General features: G+C 48.7%; 1 protein-coding gene across 4 annotated transcripts in view; it reads left to right on the forward strand.

Moving 5' to 3' along the window:
* The window catches only part of nedd4a (NEDD4 E3 ubiquitin protein ligase a), a 45,868-nt gene that overhangs the window by 27,627 nt on the left and 741 nt on the right, over window positions 1-17,500 (forward strand). For 3 of the 4 annotated variants that reach the window (XM_053678194.1, XM_053678195.1, XM_053678192.1), the window contains 21 exons: window positions 1,996-2,159; window positions 2,732-2,846; window positions 2,958-3,110; window positions 3,441-3,506; window positions 3,703-3,822; window positions 6,246-6,488; window positions 6,693-6,770; window positions 6,939-6,993; window positions 7,090-7,148; window positions 7,435-7,500; window positions 8,442-8,671; window positions 8,783-8,904; window positions 9,633-9,703; window positions 9,883-9,978; window positions 10,193-10,266; window positions 10,360-10,420; window positions 11,155-11,214; window positions 11,332-11,439; window positions 12,276-12,372; window positions 12,502-12,574; window positions 16,137-17,500. The exon at window positions 16,137-17,500 is cut by the window's right edge and continues 741 nt beyond it. In XM_053678194.1, coding sequence (XP_053534169.1) covers window positions 1,996-2,159; window positions 2,732-2,846; window positions 2,958-3,110; window positions 3,441-3,506; window positions 3,703-3,822; window positions 6,246-6,488; window positions 6,693-6,770; window positions 6,939-6,993; window positions 7,090-7,148; window positions 7,435-7,500; window positions 8,442-8,671; window positions 8,783-8,904; window positions 9,633-9,703; window positions 9,883-9,978; window positions 10,193-10,266; window positions 10,360-10,420; window positions 11,155-11,214; window positions 11,332-11,439; window positions 12,276-12,372; window positions 12,502-12,574; window positions 16,137-16,239 — 2,214 coding nt within the window. In that variant the 3' untranslated portion in view covers window positions 16,240-17,500. The remainder of the gene's footprint in view (window positions 1-1,995; window positions 2,160-2,731; window positions 2,847-2,957; window positions 3,111-3,440; window positions 3,507-3,702; window positions 3,823-6,245; window positions 6,489-6,692; window positions 6,771-6,938; window positions 6,994-7,089; window positions 7,149-7,434; window positions 7,501-8,441; window positions 8,672-8,782; window positions 8,905-9,632; window positions 9,704-9,882; window positions 9,979-10,192; window positions 10,267-10,359; window positions 10,421-11,154; window positions 11,215-11,331; window positions 11,440-12,275; window positions 12,373-12,501; window positions 12,575-16,136) is intronic. The other variant, XM_053678193.1, reaches the window with a different exon arrangement.

A 17,500-nucleotide genomic window follows, 5' to 3' on the forward strand; every position in this document is an offset into this window, starting at 1 on the left:
AGAGAGAGAGAGACAGGGAGATATAGAGACAGAGAGATAGATAGAGACAGAGGGAGATATGGAGAGAGAGAGAGACAGACAGAGAGGGAGATAGAGAGAGACAGAGAGGGAGAGAGAGGGAGATAGAGAGAGAGACAGACAGACAGAGAGAGAGAGATAGAGACAAAGTGAGGGGGAGACAGAGAGAGGGGGATAGAGACAGTGAGAGAGAGAGGGAGATAGAGAGAGACAGACAGAGAGGGACATAGAGAGAGACAGACAGAGAGGGACATAGAGAGAGACAGACAGACAGAGATAGAGAGGGAGATAGAGAGAGACAGACAGAGAGGGAGATAGAGAGAGACAGACAGAGAGGGACATAGAGAGAGACAGACAGACAGAGAGGGACATAGAGAGAGACAGACAGACAGAGAGGGAGATAGAGAGACAGACAGAGAGGGAGATAGAGAGACAGACAGAGAGGGAGATAGAGAGAGACAGACAGAGAGGGACATAGAGAGAGACAGACAGACAGACAGACAGAGAGAGGGAGATAGAGAGAGAGAGACAGACAGACAGAGAGGGACATGGAGAGAGACAGACAGACGGAGAGAGAGAGGGAGATGGAGAGAGACAGACAGAGAGGGACATAGAGAGGGACATAGAGAGAGGGACATAGAGAGAGACAGACAGACAGAGAGGGAGATAGAGAGACAGACAGAGAGGGAGATAGAGAGACAGACAGAGAGGGAGATAGAGAGAGACAGACAGAGAGGGACATAGAGAGAGACAGACAGACAGACAGAGAGAGAGAGGGAGATAGAGAGAGACAGACAGAGAGGGACATGGAGAGAGACAGACAGACGGAGAGAGAGAGGGAGATGGAGAGAGACAGACAGAGAGGGACATAGAGAGAGACAGACAGAGGGGGAGATAGAGAGAGACAGACAGAGAGGGACATAGAGAGAGAGACAGACAGAGAGGGACATAGAGAGAGACAGACAGACAGAGAGAGAGGGAGATAGAGAGAGACAGACAGACAGACAGACAGACAGACAGAGAGAGAGGGAGATAGAGAGAGAGATCTAGAGACAAAGAGTGAGAGAGAGAGAGATAGACCGAGAGAGAGAGAGAGAGATAGACAAAGAGAGAGAGAGAGATATAGACAAAGAGAGAGAGAGAGAGAGAGATATAGACAAAGAGAGAGAGAGATATAGACAAAGAGAGAGAGAGAGAGAAAGAGTGAGGGAGAGAGAGAGAGAGAGAAAGAGAGAGAGAAAGCGAGCTTGTTGGTTGTACAGTGACTCCTGTGTTCTGTTCGAAGCTCCGCTCACCACTCCTGTGAGTCTGGAGTTATATTTGCTCTGTGGCCTCAGGGGAGGATCCACTCGACCCCGCTGCCCTTCTACTCTTCACCCAGTCTGAAATCTGCACGGCTGACCACGCAGTCACAGAGCTGGCAACATGTCACCTGTCCTGCCATAGAAATAGCTCTCGCTAGACTCGTATCACGCTCGAGCGCCGTTAGCACCAATTTCACCAAAATTCATTTGCGTGCGCACGAGGCGAATCATTTTCGGTCCATGGAGTCGACTCCAAAGTCGACTCTTCGATTCCGAGGACTAGAATCAGCTCTTTTTTGGGATGAACCGAAAACAAGATGAAGACTTGACAGCTTGACATGCAACATTTATCTATTTAAAAATATGTTTACATATATATGTGTATAAGAAACGCTATGCTACAGCCCATAATATTCACACTTCATGACATGAATGTCGTTTCGCCTGCGTACGCCACGGCGACGGGTTTGAACCCACAGAGTCGAGACGTGACCGCAGTGTAAACTTTCATTCAGAGCTGAAACTCCGAAGTTTGAATTAAACCCGGAAGTCTGCGCTTCGTTTCGAATCTGTTGTGGGCGGTGTCCAAATACTTCTGAGCCGGACAGTACGTCACGCGGTTAAACGGGTGCGTCCGGGCGTGTAAGTGACTGGTCGATGTTTTGTGTCGCAGCCCGGCTGGGAGTTCCTGGAGAGTCAGGATGTGTGCGGGCCGTGCCAACCTCACCAGCTGCCCCCGCTGCCCCCTGGCTGGGAGGAGAGGCAGGACAACCTCGGCAGAACCTACTACGTCAACCACGAGAACCGCACCACACAGTGGCACAGACCCACAATCCAGTAAGACCACATTACAGCAACATGCTTCTGAAACAGTACTAAAGGGTACCTTTCCTTGCTTTTAATAAAACGTACGTCTTTTACACCTTTATTCGCTTCCTCCATCTTGAAATATTGATATATTTACGTTGAAATCGGATTTAAGGAACTTTTAACGGTACGCTTCACGGACCTTTTCTAGTTTAAAGGTACGCTTGATGTTACCATTCCAGTGACAAGGAAAAGTGTAGTTTAGTCCCCTTTTTGTCCCCCCCGAGAGAGTGAAATATTTTACTTCAATTACCGACTGTTGCGCTGTAGAATGTATTGGCGCCCCGTACTAATGCGAAGGTGCCACCGAGTGCACATGTGTGTGTGTGGTTTGTGTTTCTAATAAACCGGTAATAAACGACCCCGGTGTGCGGAAGGTTTAAAATGCACTCGCGGTGTAACGCTGCCCCCTGCAGGTGGAGTATGTCCTTACACCAGGGTCACTGTCGATGCTTTACTGTCGCAGAGTAGGGAAAAGCGTGACCGTAGATTACTGCACGGAAGAAAAGGAAGTGAATGCAAACGCGTGTGTGTCCTTTTAGGGACGTGCAGAGGGAGGCGGAGCTGACGCAGAGCACGCACGTACAACTTCCTTTCATCACGCGCAGACAGATCTCTGACCACGATGAGAACAACGATCGCAGGGAGTCTCCCGAGGTACGCACACGCACGTGTTTATCCACAGTCGGCGCATGCTGAATCTCATCTCAAGCATGTATTGGCTGTATATAATGAGTAAAGTTGGGGTGTGTGTGTGTGTGTGCGCAGAGTTGGGAGATCATTACTGAGGACGAGGGCACTCTGTACAGCAGTCAGAATCAGCTCTCTCCCCCTCCTCCTCATTCACCGCTGGATTACACGGCTTTCACTGAGGAGTTCTGCAGGTTACAGACGGGCAACGAGAACCGCACCTCTGTCACAGTTAGTACACACACACGTACACACTAATACTAATAATAATAATAATAATAATAATATTTCTCCTTTCTCGAACCCAACTCACTTAAAAAATTTTGGAAAGGAAACACCAGTACAAACCCAGTATACAAACTGGACGGTTGGCCAAAAACAATAGAATAAATATCAAACCTACACACACACACACACACACACACACACACACACACACACACACATACACACATACAGGAATAAACTGACTCATGACGACTGGCTTGTACATCCTTCGTGATTTCCCCTCATGCTTCTCTCTCTACGTGTGTGTGTGTGTGTGTGTGTGTGTGTGTGTAGGGTCACGGGAGTCGGAGAGGGAGCGCACCGTTGCTGACTGTAGAGGAACGTCCGGTTCATCCTGTGGTGAGACGACTTTCACGTCGCTTCAAGTTTACAATACAGCTTTTACTCATACTGCCACTAAAGTTAATGGGGTGCGACGGGTTTGTTGTTTCATTGAATAATAAAGTGAAATCGGTGGCAAATTGCTGTGGTGTAAGAGGAATAAAACACTTTGGTACATAGTGTTTATATATCTATATATATTATATATATATAGATGTTGCCCACGACCCCGGGTTTGCCCCCTGGCTGGGAGGAGAAGCAGGACAGTAAGGGTCGAGTTTATTACATCAACCACAAGAGCAGAATCTCCACCTGGACCCGGCCACTTGTCCAGGTCTCACACACACACACACACACACACACACACACACACACACACACACGTGCGCGCACTAGGACTGGGCGGTACGTGGATATAGTATTGATATCATGATAAATGACATCACAGGACAGATTTGCACATGTAGATGTCACTCATGTTTGCAAACACGTACTCGAGTTTTCAGTTTCGTGCTTAAATGCTTGTATTTATTTGAATCTTTTTACGTTTGCAGTAGTACTGTTTTTCCTGCAGGGGGCACGGTGGCTTAGTGCCTCGCTCTAAATTGTCCGTAGTGTGCGAATTTGTGCACGATTGCGCCCTGCGATGGATCGGCACCCCGTCCAGGGTGTCCCCCGCCTTGTGCCCCGAGTCCCCTGGGATAAGCTCCAGGCTCCCTGTGTAGGATAAGCAGTACGGAAAATGGATGGATGGATAGATGTGTGGATGGTTGGATGGGTTGATGGATGGATGTGTTGATGGAGGGATGGATGGATGTGTGGATGGTTGGATGGGTTGATGGATGGATTGATGGATGGATGGATGGAGGATTGGATAGATGGAGGGATGACTGGATGGATGGGTGGGTGGATTGATGGATGGATGGATGTGTGGATGGTTGGAAGGGTTGATGGATGGATGGAGGGATGGCTGGATGGATGGGTGGGTGGGTTGATGGATTGATGGATGTGTGGATGGATGGATGGATGGTTGGATGGGTTGATGGATGGATGGAGGGATTAATGGATGGATGGAGGGATGGATAGATGGAGGGATGGCTGGATGGATGGATGGATGTGTGGCTGGATGGATGGATAGCTGGGTGGATGTGTGGATGGATAGCTGAATGGATGGATGGATGTGTGGATGGATGGATGGATGGATGGATAGCTGAATGGATGGATGGATAGCTGGATGGATGGATGGATAGCTGGATGGATGGATGGATGGATGGATAGCTGAATGGATGGATGGATAGCTGGATGGATGTGTGGATGGATGGATAGCTGAATGGATGGATGGATAGCTGGATGGATGGATGGATGTGTGGATGGATGGATGGATGGATAGCTGAATGGATGGATGGATGGATGAATGGATAGCTGGATGGATGGATGTGTGGATGGATGGATGGATGGATAGCTGAATGGATGGATGGATGGATAGCTGAATGGATGGATGGATGGATGGATGGATAGCTGAATGGATGGATGGATGTGTGGATGGATGGATGGATGGATGGATGGATGGATGGATGGATAGCTGAATGGATGGATGGATGGATGGATGTGTGGATGGATGGATGGATGGATGGATGGATGGATAGCTGAATGGATGGATGGATGGATGGATGGATGTGTGGATGGATGGATGGATGGATGGATAGCTGAATGGATGGATGGATGGATAGCTGAATGGATGGATGGATAGCTGAATGGATGGATGGATGTGTGGATGGATGGATGGATGTGTGGATGGATGGATGTGTGGATAGCTGAATGGATGGATGGATGGATGGATAGCTGGATGGATGGATGGATGGATGGATAGCTGAATGGATGGATGGATGGATGGATGGATGGATGGATGGATGGATGGATGGATGGATGTGTGGATGGATGGATGGATGGATAGCTGAATGGATGGATGGATGGATGGATGGATGGATGGATGTGTGGATGGATGGATGGATGGATAGCTGAATGGATGGATGGATGGATGGATAGCTGAATGGATGGATGGATGGATGGATGGATAGCTGAATGGATGGATGGATGTGTGGATAGCTGAATGGATGGATGGATGGATGGATAGCTGGATGGATGGATGGATGGATGGATGGATGGATAGCTGAATGGATGGATGGATGGATGGATGTGTGGATGGATGGATGGATGGATAGCTGAATGGATGGATGGATGGATGGATAGCTGAATGGATGGATGGATGGATGGATGGATAGCTGAATGGATGGATGGATGGATGGATAGCTGAATGGATGGATGGATGGATGGATAGCTGAATGGATGGATGGATGGATGGATGGATAGCTGAATGGATGGATGGATGGATGGATGGATAGCTGAATGGATGGATGGATAGCTGAATGGATGGATGGATGTGTGGATGGATGGATAGCTGGATGGATGGATGGATGGATGGTGGGATGTTTTTCCTGTAGTTTGTTTGCAAACCTGTATATTGTGATGCACACTGTATCTTGTTCAGTACACTGCTCTCATACAAGTTTTGTATCTGTGCAAGGAAATGTACAAAATAAAATACTTAATCATAAACAGATGTATAAATAAATAAATAAATCAGAATAAAGTGGTTGCTGGGTGTCGGACGTGCCCGGAGTACCGGTAGCGCGTGTAGATCTCGCTGTAATAACGGAGCTGCTATTATAACCGTTTGTTTTGTCGTAATTCTCGCAGTTGATCCAGCCCACTGACGGATCCTCCTCGTCTGCGGCGGGCGGAGCGTGTGGTCGCTCTCCGAGCCCCACGGTGTACGCACCGCCCCAAGCCTCGCCCCAAGCCTCGCCCCTGCACTCGCCCGGCCCGCAGCAATCGCACACCTTCGACTTCGCTGGCTCCATGCTCCCGGGCTGGGAGGTCCGGGTCGCTCCGAACGGACGGCCGTTCTTCATCGACCACAACACCAAGAGCACTACGTGGGTGAGTGTGTGTGTGTGTGTGTGTGTGTGTGTGTGTGTGTGTGCGTGTGTGTGTGTGAGAGACTCACTGGATGATATCCCGCTGTAATCCTTCACGAGTCTGACCTTCAGGGATGTTAAGAGTTAACCAGGTAATTATTAAAGGTGGAGTTGGATCAGAACACCACTTCCTGTTTCTGATTCACCATTTCCTGTGTCCAAACAGGAAGACCCCAGGTTGAGGATTCCTGTTCACATGAGGAAACAAGCCTCTCTCGACCCCAACGACCTCGGCCCGCTGCCGGTAAGGGCAAGGGTTTGACTTACGTGAGGAAATTCTGATCAAATTTTAAACCTTAAAAGTTTTACACCTTGTGTATGAAGCTGTCGGCGAACGAGCACGTGTGTGTGTGTGTGTGTGTGTGTGTGTGTGTGTGTGTGTGTGTGTGTGTGTGTGCGCTTGCTTTCGTAGCCTGGCTGGGAGGAGAGGGTTCACAGTGACGGAAGGATCTTCTATATCGATCACAGTAAACACACACACACACACACACACACACACATATTCAGCATGGGAAAGTGTGTGTAGAACTGAGATATAATGAAGGGAAATGTCTCTTCTACAGACACGAAGACCACACAGTGGGAAGATCCCAGACTGCAGAACTCCGCCATTACCGGACCAGTAAGTACCGCTCGTGTGTGTGTGTGTGTGTGTGTGTGTGTGTGTGTGTGTGTGTGAGTGTGTATGGAAGGAGTCTCCAGTGTCAGTGGAACAGTTCGAGGTAGAGTTGACGTTATGTTTTCAGGACCGAGACGTTTACGCTTCTTTGTGGTTTCTATGGTAACATGACCTGCTGCAGTTTATGTGTTATTTCTGTGTAATCTGAGAGTAGCTGAGGGAGGAGTTTTAGTGTGACGTGTGTGTGTGTGTGTGTGTGTGTGTGTGTGTGTGTGTGTGTGTGTTTCAGGCTGTGCCTTACTCCAGAGACTACAAGCAGAAGTACGAGTATTTCCGCAAGAAGCTGAAGAAGCCAGTAAGACTGCTTCAGTGTTACTGCTTATTGCTGTAGATTACACCACCTTTCTTTCATTCCTGTATTTCATCTCTCTATCTCTCTCACTCTCACTCTCACTCTCTCTCTTTTACTTTCTCTCTCTGTCTCTCACTCTCACGCTCTTTCTGTCTCTCTTGCGCTCTCTCTCTTGCTGTCTCTGTGTCTCTTGCTCTCTCTCTGTCTCTCTCTCTTGCGCTCTCTCTTTCTGTCTCTTTCTGTCTCTCTCTTCCTCTCTCTTGTTTTTTGTTTATCTTTTCTGATGCTGTTTGTCCTTCATCTCTCTCTCTCTGTCTGTCTCTCTGTTCTTCTTCATCTCTTTCTGTCTCTCTCTCTCTCTTTCTCTTCCCCTCTCTCTGTCTGCCTCTCCTTGTGTTTATCTTTTCTGTCTCTCTGTCTTCCCCCCTCTGTTAAACTTTTCTCTCTCTCTTTCTCTTCTCCCCCCCTCTCTCTTTCTCTCTCTCTCTCCTTCCCTCTTTCTCTCTCTCTCTCCCTCTTTTTCTCTCTCCCTCTCTCTCTCTGTCTCTCTCTCTTTCTCTCTCTCTCTCCCTCTCTTTCTCTCTCTCTCTCTCTCTCTCTCTCTCCCTCTCTTTCTCTCTCTCTCTCTCACTCTGTTTATCTTTTCTGTCTCTCTCTGTCCTTCATCTCTCTGTATCTCTCTCTTTCTCTTCCCCATCTCTGTTTATCTTCTCTCTCTCTCTCTCTCTTTCTCTCTCTCTCTCTCTCTCTCTCTCTCTCTCTCTCTCTCTCTCTCTCTCACTCTGTTTATCTTTTCTGTCTCTCTCTGTCCTTCATCTCTCTGTATCTCTCTCTTTCTCTTCCCCCATCTCTGTTTATCTTTTCTCTCTCTCTCTCTCTCTCTCTCTCTCTGTCTCTCTCTGTCTCTCTGTCCCCCCCCCCCCCCCCCGCCCCCCCCCCCACAGGGAGACATCCCGAATCGTTTCGAGATGTCCGTGAGACGGAACGCTCTTCTGGAGGACTCATACCGCCGCATCCTGTCCGTCAAGCGACCCGACCTCCTCAAGGCCCGCCTCTGGGTGGAGTTTGCAGGGGAGAGGGGGCTGGACTACGGGGGCGTGGCCAGAGAGTGGTTCTTTCTCATCTCCAAGGAGATGTTCAACCCTTATTACGGGCTGTTTGAGTACTCTGCTCTGTAAGTGATGATTCCGGATATTGAAACGAAACGCACTCGATGTCGTGATCCTCGCAGTAAAGACGTGACGCGCCGGTGTAAACATTTAACCGCGGCGTGCTGTCTTTACAGGGACAACTTCACGCTGCAGATCAACCCAAACTCGGGCCTCTGCAACGAGGATCATTTCTCCTACTTCAAATTCATCGGGCGTGTGGCGGGGATGGCCGTCTACCACGGCAAGCTGCTGGACGGTACGCATGGTCACCTCGCCATTCCTTACCCGACCCGTTCTCTAAACGTGGGCATTTTTCATTTCTGCCAACACACACACTACCGGTCAAAAGTGTACACACACCCATTCTTTATTTTCAGTTTTTCAATAATAAAGTGACCAAAACTCCGGAGTAACACAAACGGAGCTATGGGAATTATGATCAAAAAAAAGAAATCCAAAACAAATCTAAATAATTGAATATTTCATCATCTTCAGCGTAGACGCTATTTCCACCTAGAAGTTTCCAGAAACGTATTCTCGGCGTTTTCTCTCCCGATGTCTTGAGGAATTTCCCCGAGATGATTTTTAAACCGGATTAAAGGAGCTCACACCGACGCCGGACTCTCATCCCCTGCTTTTCGGGAACATTTCGCTCCGAGTCGTCCGTTTAAATGAAGATTTCTTTGTAAATAAAACGTCCGTTTTCTTTCTAACGGAAGAAACGAGCACGTCGGCACGACGACGATGATATTATTGTCTACGGCGCCGATTTCACACGTCTAATCGCACGCCTTCAGATCAGAAGCTTTTTGACGATCGCGAGAAACGTCACGGCCGAGCGTCCACAAACTTTTGACCGGCGTGCGCGTGCGTGTGATGGTCAGGATTCACAGACGATTCTCCGTATGATGTAAGTGAGAACAGGAACGAACTTGTCCCTGCTGTGTTTATGAAACGTATTTCTTCCGTGTTCCTCCTCCACAGCGTTCTTCATTCGACCGTTCTACAAGATGATGCTGCAGAAGCCGATCACGTTACAGGACATCGAATCTGTGGTGAGGGGCGTAATTATAATCCTCCGTCTTATTCAAATGTTTAGCAAGTTAACGCGTTTTGTTTTTATAGAGTATAAACGTGTATATATCTAACTGTTGTTGGTATGCACCTAGTGTGCCAGATTATTTCACAGTCATTGCTTAAGTGTGTGTGTGTGTGTGTGTGTGTGCCACCCCAGGACAGCGAGTACTTTAACTCTCTGAAATGGATCCTGGAGAACGACCCCACTGACCTGGACCTCCGCTTCACCATCGACGAGGAGCTCTTTGGACAGGTGATCTCCCTCCGGTTTCGGATTAGCGCAGTAAATATTGAAAGCGCGTCTGTCAGGTCTGTAAAGGATCGTACGCGTCGACGTCGAGCGCAGACGCTCGGCTGTAAAGATCAGCTCTTGAAGCACACGTCGGAGAGTGTTGGATATCTTACACACTGCGGAGTTATCCTCAGCGTGACCTTGTATCTAATTCCTCTGGTTTTCTTTCCCGTAGACGCACCAGCACGAGTTAACACCAGGTGGCGCCGACGTCGTCGTCACCGACTCCAACAAGAAAGAGTACATCCAGTAAGCTCCCAGAAGCAGGTTTTTACGTGTGACGCGGTCATGTGACATCTAGAGCACTGCGACGTGTTTAATGCCCCGTGTTCTGTTTCGTAGCCTCGTGATGCAGTGGAGATTTGTGAACCGGGTCCAGAAGCAAATGTCCGCCTTCAAGGAGGTAAGTACGGACGTCTCATTCGACGACTGCCCGTCGTGTACTCGTATCGGGACCGTCCCCGTGGCTACCCGTCTTCGTTTTCTTCTCGTATCTCGACGTCAAAGACGCCGGACCGAGCCGGAACCGTTATGTGTTTTTATCGTCACGGTTACGTTCCGCGACGTCCGCCCGCAGCTCTGACGTTAGAAACGTCCTGACATGGAACCCGCTTTACACCGCAGCGCTGCCGGATTCCGGCTCGTGATTGGTCAGAAGGCGTCGGTGCATTTTTCTATCTCGGCAGCCCTGACGGTCGCGCAGCTGCACGTCACGGCGTTATATTAATGCGCTCGTTCCGATAGCTTGCTGTAAGATTAATGAGGGGTTTACAGTTATGGAAGGAGTCTCCAGTGTCAGAGATGTAACTTGGGGGTTTTGGCGAGAGAGTGAGGCTGGCGAGGGAATGACTCGAGTCCTGGATATTAAATATAATAATAATAATAATAATAATAATAATAATAATAATATACGTTGTTGTGGTTTTTTTTTTATTTTTTTTTTATATAAAGTATTTGTGAACGGAGTGTAAAAGCGACGTGACTCTGTAGAGTATGTGAGCACGTGTGTGTGTGACGCGTGTCCTGTGCCCTGCGCCCTGCGTCCGGATCACTGCGTGGTGTTCTGACAGGCCCGATGGAGATCATTGTACCTCTTCCAGTGGCTTTACGTTGACGTAGCATCTGATTTCCTCTCAGGGCTTCTACGAGCTCATCCCGCAGGACCTGATCAAGATCTTCGACGAGAACGAGCTGGAGGTGAGCTTTCATTTACATCCAAACGTGACCGTCGTCGTGGAGACGCGTACGTTTGTCTTTAGACATCCACGTGTTTCTGTGCGTCATTTCCTGCCCTGACGCTTGTTTTGCGCTCAGCTGCTGATGTGCGGTTTGGGGGACGTGGACGTCAACGACTGGAGGGAAAACACCAAGTATAAGAACGGCTACGGGCCGAACCAGCCCGTCATCCAGTGGTTCTGGAAGGTGAGCGCGGGTCACTGGTTCTGATGAAAGCCCGTCTCTCAGCGGGACTTCACCGTACTGACGGGTTAGACTTTGGGTTGGTGGTTTTGTGCAGTGTAAATATTAAACGTTTGCCTGACGGTGAGGTTACATTTTATCTTAAACATCTGGCAAAGTTTCAATGAAAAACAATTAATAATAAATAATAATAATAATAATAATAATAATGATAATAAAATCTCACGTACAGGCTGAACTAGCTGATAAGACTGATCTTAGACCTGTGTCCTAATATTCCAATCAGCAGAACTGATTTGACAGCCTGCTACATCAGAAGCAATCTCTCTCTCTCTCCCTCTCTCACTCACTCACTCTCTCTCTCTCTCTCTCTCTCTCTCTCTCTCTCTCTCTCTCTCTCTCTCTCTCTCTCTCTCCCTCTCTCACTCTCTCTCTCTCTCTCTCTCTCTCTCACTCTCTCTCTCACTCTCTCTCTCTCTCTCACACTCACTCTCACACTCTCTCTCTCCCTCTCTCTCTCTCACTCTCACACTCTCTCTCTCTCTCTCTCACTCTCTCTCTCTCTCCCTCTCTCACTCTCACTCTCTCACTCTCACTCACTCTCTCTCACTCTCACACTCTCTCTCTCTCTCTCTCTCTCTCTCTCTCTCACTCTCTCTCTCTCTCCCTCTCTCACTCTCACTCTCTCACTCTCACTCACTCTCTCTCTCTCTCACTCTCACACTCTCTCTCTCTCTCTCTCTCTCTCTCTCTCTCTCCCTCTCTCTCTGTCTCCCTCTCTCTCACTCTCACTCTCTCTCTCTCTCTCTCCCTCTCTCTCTCCTCTCTCTCTCTCTCAGGCTGTGCTGCTGATGGATGCTGAGAAGCGAATCCGGTTGCTGCAGTTTGTGACGGGGACGTCTCGCGTGCCGATGAACGGTTTTGCAGAGCTCTATGGTTAGCCCCGCCCCCTTCATCACTTAAAAATTAAAAACCGCTTGTCTGGCGTTCAGTGCAGGAGTGAAAGCATGTGGTGCGTGTGAAAGTTTCATGCTGAACGTCGTTGTGTTTTTCGGGGATGAATAGGGTCCAACGGGCCGCAGTTATTCACCATCGAGCAGTGGGGGACCCGAGACAAACTGCCCCGGGCTCACACGTGGTGAGTCACTCCCAGCCTTCAGTCTGCATACGTAATACATACACTATCGTACATAAGTATTCACCCCCCTTAACTTTTCCACATCGTATACGACTAAAATGGACTTAACTGAGATGTTTAACACTTGATTCACTCAGTATGTCTAACATCTATAAAACATTTATTTTATTACACAGCAATCGATTATTTACAAACTTGTTGCATAAATGATCACCTCCCTGGGTCTGTGATCACCTCCCTGGGTCAGTGATCACCTCCCTGGGTCAGTGATCACCTCCCTGGGTCAGTGATCACCTCCCTGGGTCAGTACATGGTCTAAGTCTAAAGTCTCTTGCAGACTCGAAGGTTTTCTTCTAGGATTGCCCTGTAATTTGGCTTCATCCATTTTGCTTTCAAACTTGACCAGTTTCCCCAGTCCCTACTCATACAACCAGTTTCCCAGTCCCTACTCATAAACCCAGTTTCCCAGTCCCTACTCATAAACCCAGTTTCCCAGTCCCTACTCATACAACCAGTTTCCCAGTCCCTACTCATAAACCCAGTTTCCCAGTCCCTACTCATACAACCAGTTTCCCAGTCCCTACTCATACAACCAGTTTCCCCAGTCCCTACTCATAAACCCAGTTTCCCCAGTCCCTACTCATAAACCCAGTTTCCCCAGTCCCTACTCATAAACCCAGTTTCCCAGTCCCTACTCATAAACCCAGTTTCCCAGTCCCTACTCATAAACCCAGTTTCCCAGTCCCTACTCATAAACCCAGTTTCCCAGTCCCTACTCATAAACCCAGTTTCCCCAGTCCCTACTCATACAACCAGTTTCCCCAGTCCCTACTCATACAACCAGTTTCCCCAGTCCCTACTCATACAACCAGTTTCCCCAGTCCCTACTCATAAACCCAGTTTCCCAGTCCCTACTCATAAACCCAGTTTCCCCAGTCCCTACTCATAAACCCAGTTTCCCCAGTCCCTACTCATAAACCCAGTTTCCCCAGTCCCTACTCATAAACCCAGTTTCCCCAGTCCCTACTCATAAACCCAGTTTCCCAGTCCCTACTCATAAACCCAGTTTCCCAGTCCCTACTCATAAACCCAGTTTCCCAGTCCCTACTCATAAACCCAGTTTCCCAGTCCCTACTCATAAACCCAGTTTCCCCAGTCCCTACTCATAAACCCAGTTTCCCCAGTCCCTACTCATAAACCCAGTTTCCCCAGTCCCTACTCATACAACCGGTTTCCCCAGTCCCTACTCATAAACCCAGTTTCCCCAGTCCCTACTCATAAACCCAGTTTCCCCAGTCCCTACTCATAAACCCAGTTTCCCAGTCCCTACTCATAAACCCAGTTTCCCCAGTCCCTACTCATAAACCCAGTTTCCCCAGTCCCTACTCATAAACCCAGTTTCCCCAGTCCCTACTCATACAACCGGTTTCCCCAGTCCCTACTCATAAACCCAGTTTCCCCAGTCCCTACTCATAAACCCAGTTTCCCCAGTCCCTACTCATACAACCGGTTTCCCCAGTCCCTACTCATAAACCCAGTTTCCCCAGTCCCTACTCATAAACCCAGTTTCCCCAGTCCCTACTCATACACCCAGTTTCCCAGTCCCTACTCATAAACCCAGTTTCCCAGTCCCTACTCATAAACCCAGTTTCCCCAGTCCCTACTCATACAACCAGTTTCCCAGTCCCTACTCATAAACCCAGTTTCCCAGTCCCTACTCATAAACCCAGTTTCCCCAGTCCCTACTCATAAACCCAGTTTCCCCAGTCCCTACTCATAAACCCAGTTTCCCCAGTCCCTACTCATAAACCCAGTTTCCCCAGTCCCTACTCATAAACCCAGTTTCCCCAGTCCCTACTCATAAACCCAGTTTCCCCAGTCCCTACTCATAAACCCAGTTTCCCCAGTCCCTACTCATACAACCAGTTTCCCAGTCCCTACTCATAAACCCAGTTTCCCCAGTCCCTACTCATAAACCCAGTTTCCCCAGTCCCTACTCATAAACCCAGTTTCCCCAGTCCCTACTCATAAACCCAGTTTCCCCAGTCCCTACTCATAAACCCAGTTTCCCCAGTCCCTACTCATAAACCCAGTTTCCCAGTCCCTACTCATACAACCGGTTTCCCCAGTCCCTACTCATACAACCGGTTTCCCCAGTCCCTACTCATACAACCAGTTTCCCAGTCCCTACTCATAAACCCAGTTTCCCCAGTCCCTACTCATAAACCCAGTTTCCCCAGTCCCTACTCATAAACCCAGTTTCCCAGTCCCTACTCATAAACCCAGTTTCCCAGTCCCTACTCATAAACCCAGTTTCCCAGTCCCTACTCATAAACCCAGTTTCCCCAGTCCCTACTCATAAACCCAGTTTCCCCAGTCCCTACTCATAAACCCAGTTTCCCCAGTCCCTACTCATAAACCCAGTTTCCCCAGTCCCTACTCATAAACCCAGTTTCCCCAGTCCCTACTCATACAACCAGTTTCCCAGTCCCTACTCATAAACCCAGTTTCCCCAGTCCCTACTCATAAACCCAGTTTCCCAGTCCCTACTCATACAACCAGTTTCCCAGTCCCTACTCATAAACCCAGTTTCCCCAGTCCCTACTCATAAACCCAGTTTCCCAGTCCCTACTCATACAACCAGTTTCCCAGTCCCTACTCATAAACCCAGTTTCCCCAGTCCCTACTCATACAACCGGTTTCCCCAGTCCCTACTCATAAACCCAGTTTCCCCAGTCCCTACTCATAAACCCAGTTTCCCCAGTCCCTACTCATAAACCCAGTTTCCCCAGTCCCTACTCATACAACCGGTTTCCCCAGTCCCTACTCATAAACCCAGTTTCCCCAGTCCCTACTCATAAACCCAGTTTCCCAGTCCCTACTCATAAACCCAGTTTCCCAGTCCCTACTCATAAACCCAGTTTCCCCAGTCCCTACTCATAAACCCAGTTTCCCCAGTCCCTACTCATAAACCCAGTTTCCCCAGTCCCTACTCATAAACCCAGTTTCCCCAGTCCCTACTCATAAACCCAGTTTCCCAGTCCCTACTCATAAACCCAGTTTCCCCAGTCCCTACTCATAAACCCAGTTTCCCCAGTCCCTACTCATACACCCAGTTTCCCAGTCCCTACTCATAAACCCAGTTTCCCAGTCCCTACTCATAAACCCAGTTTCCCAGTCCCTACTCATAAACCCAGTTTCCCCAGTCCCTACTCATAAACCCAGTTTCCCCAGTCCCTACTCATAAACCCAGTTTCCCCAGTCCCTACTCATAAACCCAGTTTCCCAGTCCCTACTCATAAACCCAGTTTCCCCAGTCCCTACTCATAAACCCAGTTTCCCCAGTCCCTACTCATAAACCCAGTTTCCCAGTCCCTACTCATAAACCCAGTTTCCCCAGTCCCTACTCATAAACCCAGTTTCCCCAGTCCCTACTCATAAACCCAGTTTCCCCAGTCCCTACTCATAAACCCAGTTTCCCCAGTCCCTACTCATAAACCCAGTTTCCCCATTTAAAAGCTTTTACATTAAAACAAGTTGTCTTCCTCTGTTCCTGCCTCAGCTTTAACCGTCTGGACCTGCCTCCGTACGAGTCGTTCGAGGAGCTCCGAGAGAAGCTGAACATCGCCATCGAGAACACTCAGGGCTTCGACGGCGTCGACTAGAGGCGTCACGGCGACGGCGTTACCGTGGAGAACGAGACACGGAGGACGTAGCGGGCGCACGCAGCACGTCGGGCGCTCGCGTCCGTCCGAGATCGAGGAAGCCTGATCTACAGAAAATCCCCCCATGCTATTCTCACCACCGCTTCAAGCTCCGCGTCGCGAGCTCGCGGCTTCCCGCCACGTCTTCACTCCCGTACCCTCCCGTACCCCGAGTCCATCTAACCGACATGTACGTCTGTATGTAGACGTAATAAACCCCCGCAGGTTTGACCGTCAGCACAGAGAATCTCTATTGCACAATCGCGTACGCTTCTTCCTGTGAACCTTCTTTGACGATACTATTCAGTCGTTTTCCTTTTTCCTTTTGTTGAACGAAGTAACAGCCTGTACAATGCACAGTAATTCTCCCGATTATAAACTCGCCTAGAAACGTATAAATCACAATATCGCTCGTGATATTAATCCTCGTCAGCAGTGTTTTTCGGTGTTTCGAAGAAGAAGCGCTCGCATGTGTGTGCCTCCATCTCAGGGTTTGGTGGCAGTATTGGTCATAGACGCTCGCGTCTCCGTCTCCTCTTTCGTATCGTTTGTCTGTTTTTATTCCTCCGACGCTCTTTAAAAAAACGGCGTTTACGTGAACCTGGTTTACCAGCGTCTCGCTTCAGGAAGCGCAAGGTCTATAATGGTTTCTCTTCGTATCAGATTTTGTACTCGGTCTCCTTTAGAGGGTCTTTTATAAGGAATGAATTAGTCTTAATCCGCGTCCGGGTCTCGGCCGGCGAGCTCGTTCGTCCTCGTGTTCGGTTTCCGGAAGAAATCCTCAGCTTGGCCTGTTTCTCGGATATGTTTACATGCTGAGCATAAGCACTTTCTCTTTCTCGCTATAGAATTCGATCAGACTGTTAAACTTCAGTGCCCTCGTCTGTCTGCGAGATCAGCCGATCAGCTGTTTTGTCGCTCCGTGGTCAAACAAATCCTCCTCGTTGTTGTTGTTCTCGTTGTTGTTGTTGTTTTTTTTTTCTTCTTCCCTTACACCGATTAGGAATTTCTGCAGTTTATCCCTTTACGCAGAGGAGCAAACATGTTTAGCACTTAGTATAACGTTACCGTGTGAAGGACCAGGGGGCGAAATGGAAAATAAATAAAACGATCGATAAATATCTTAAGAATTCTAGTCTTTAGTCGCTGATTAAATAATCCCAACAATGCAAAATTATACGTAGAAATAAATATCAGCTCTTGAGTAGTATTTCTGCTTCAT

This window comes from Ictalurus punctatus, chromosome 4, assembly GCF_001660625.3.
Source record: "Ictalurus punctatus breed USDA103 chromosome 4, Coco_2.0, whole genome shotgun sequence".
NCBI classification, from domain to species: domain Eukaryota; kingdom Metazoa; phylum Chordata; class Actinopteri; order Siluriformes; family Ictaluridae; genus Ictalurus; species Ictalurus punctatus.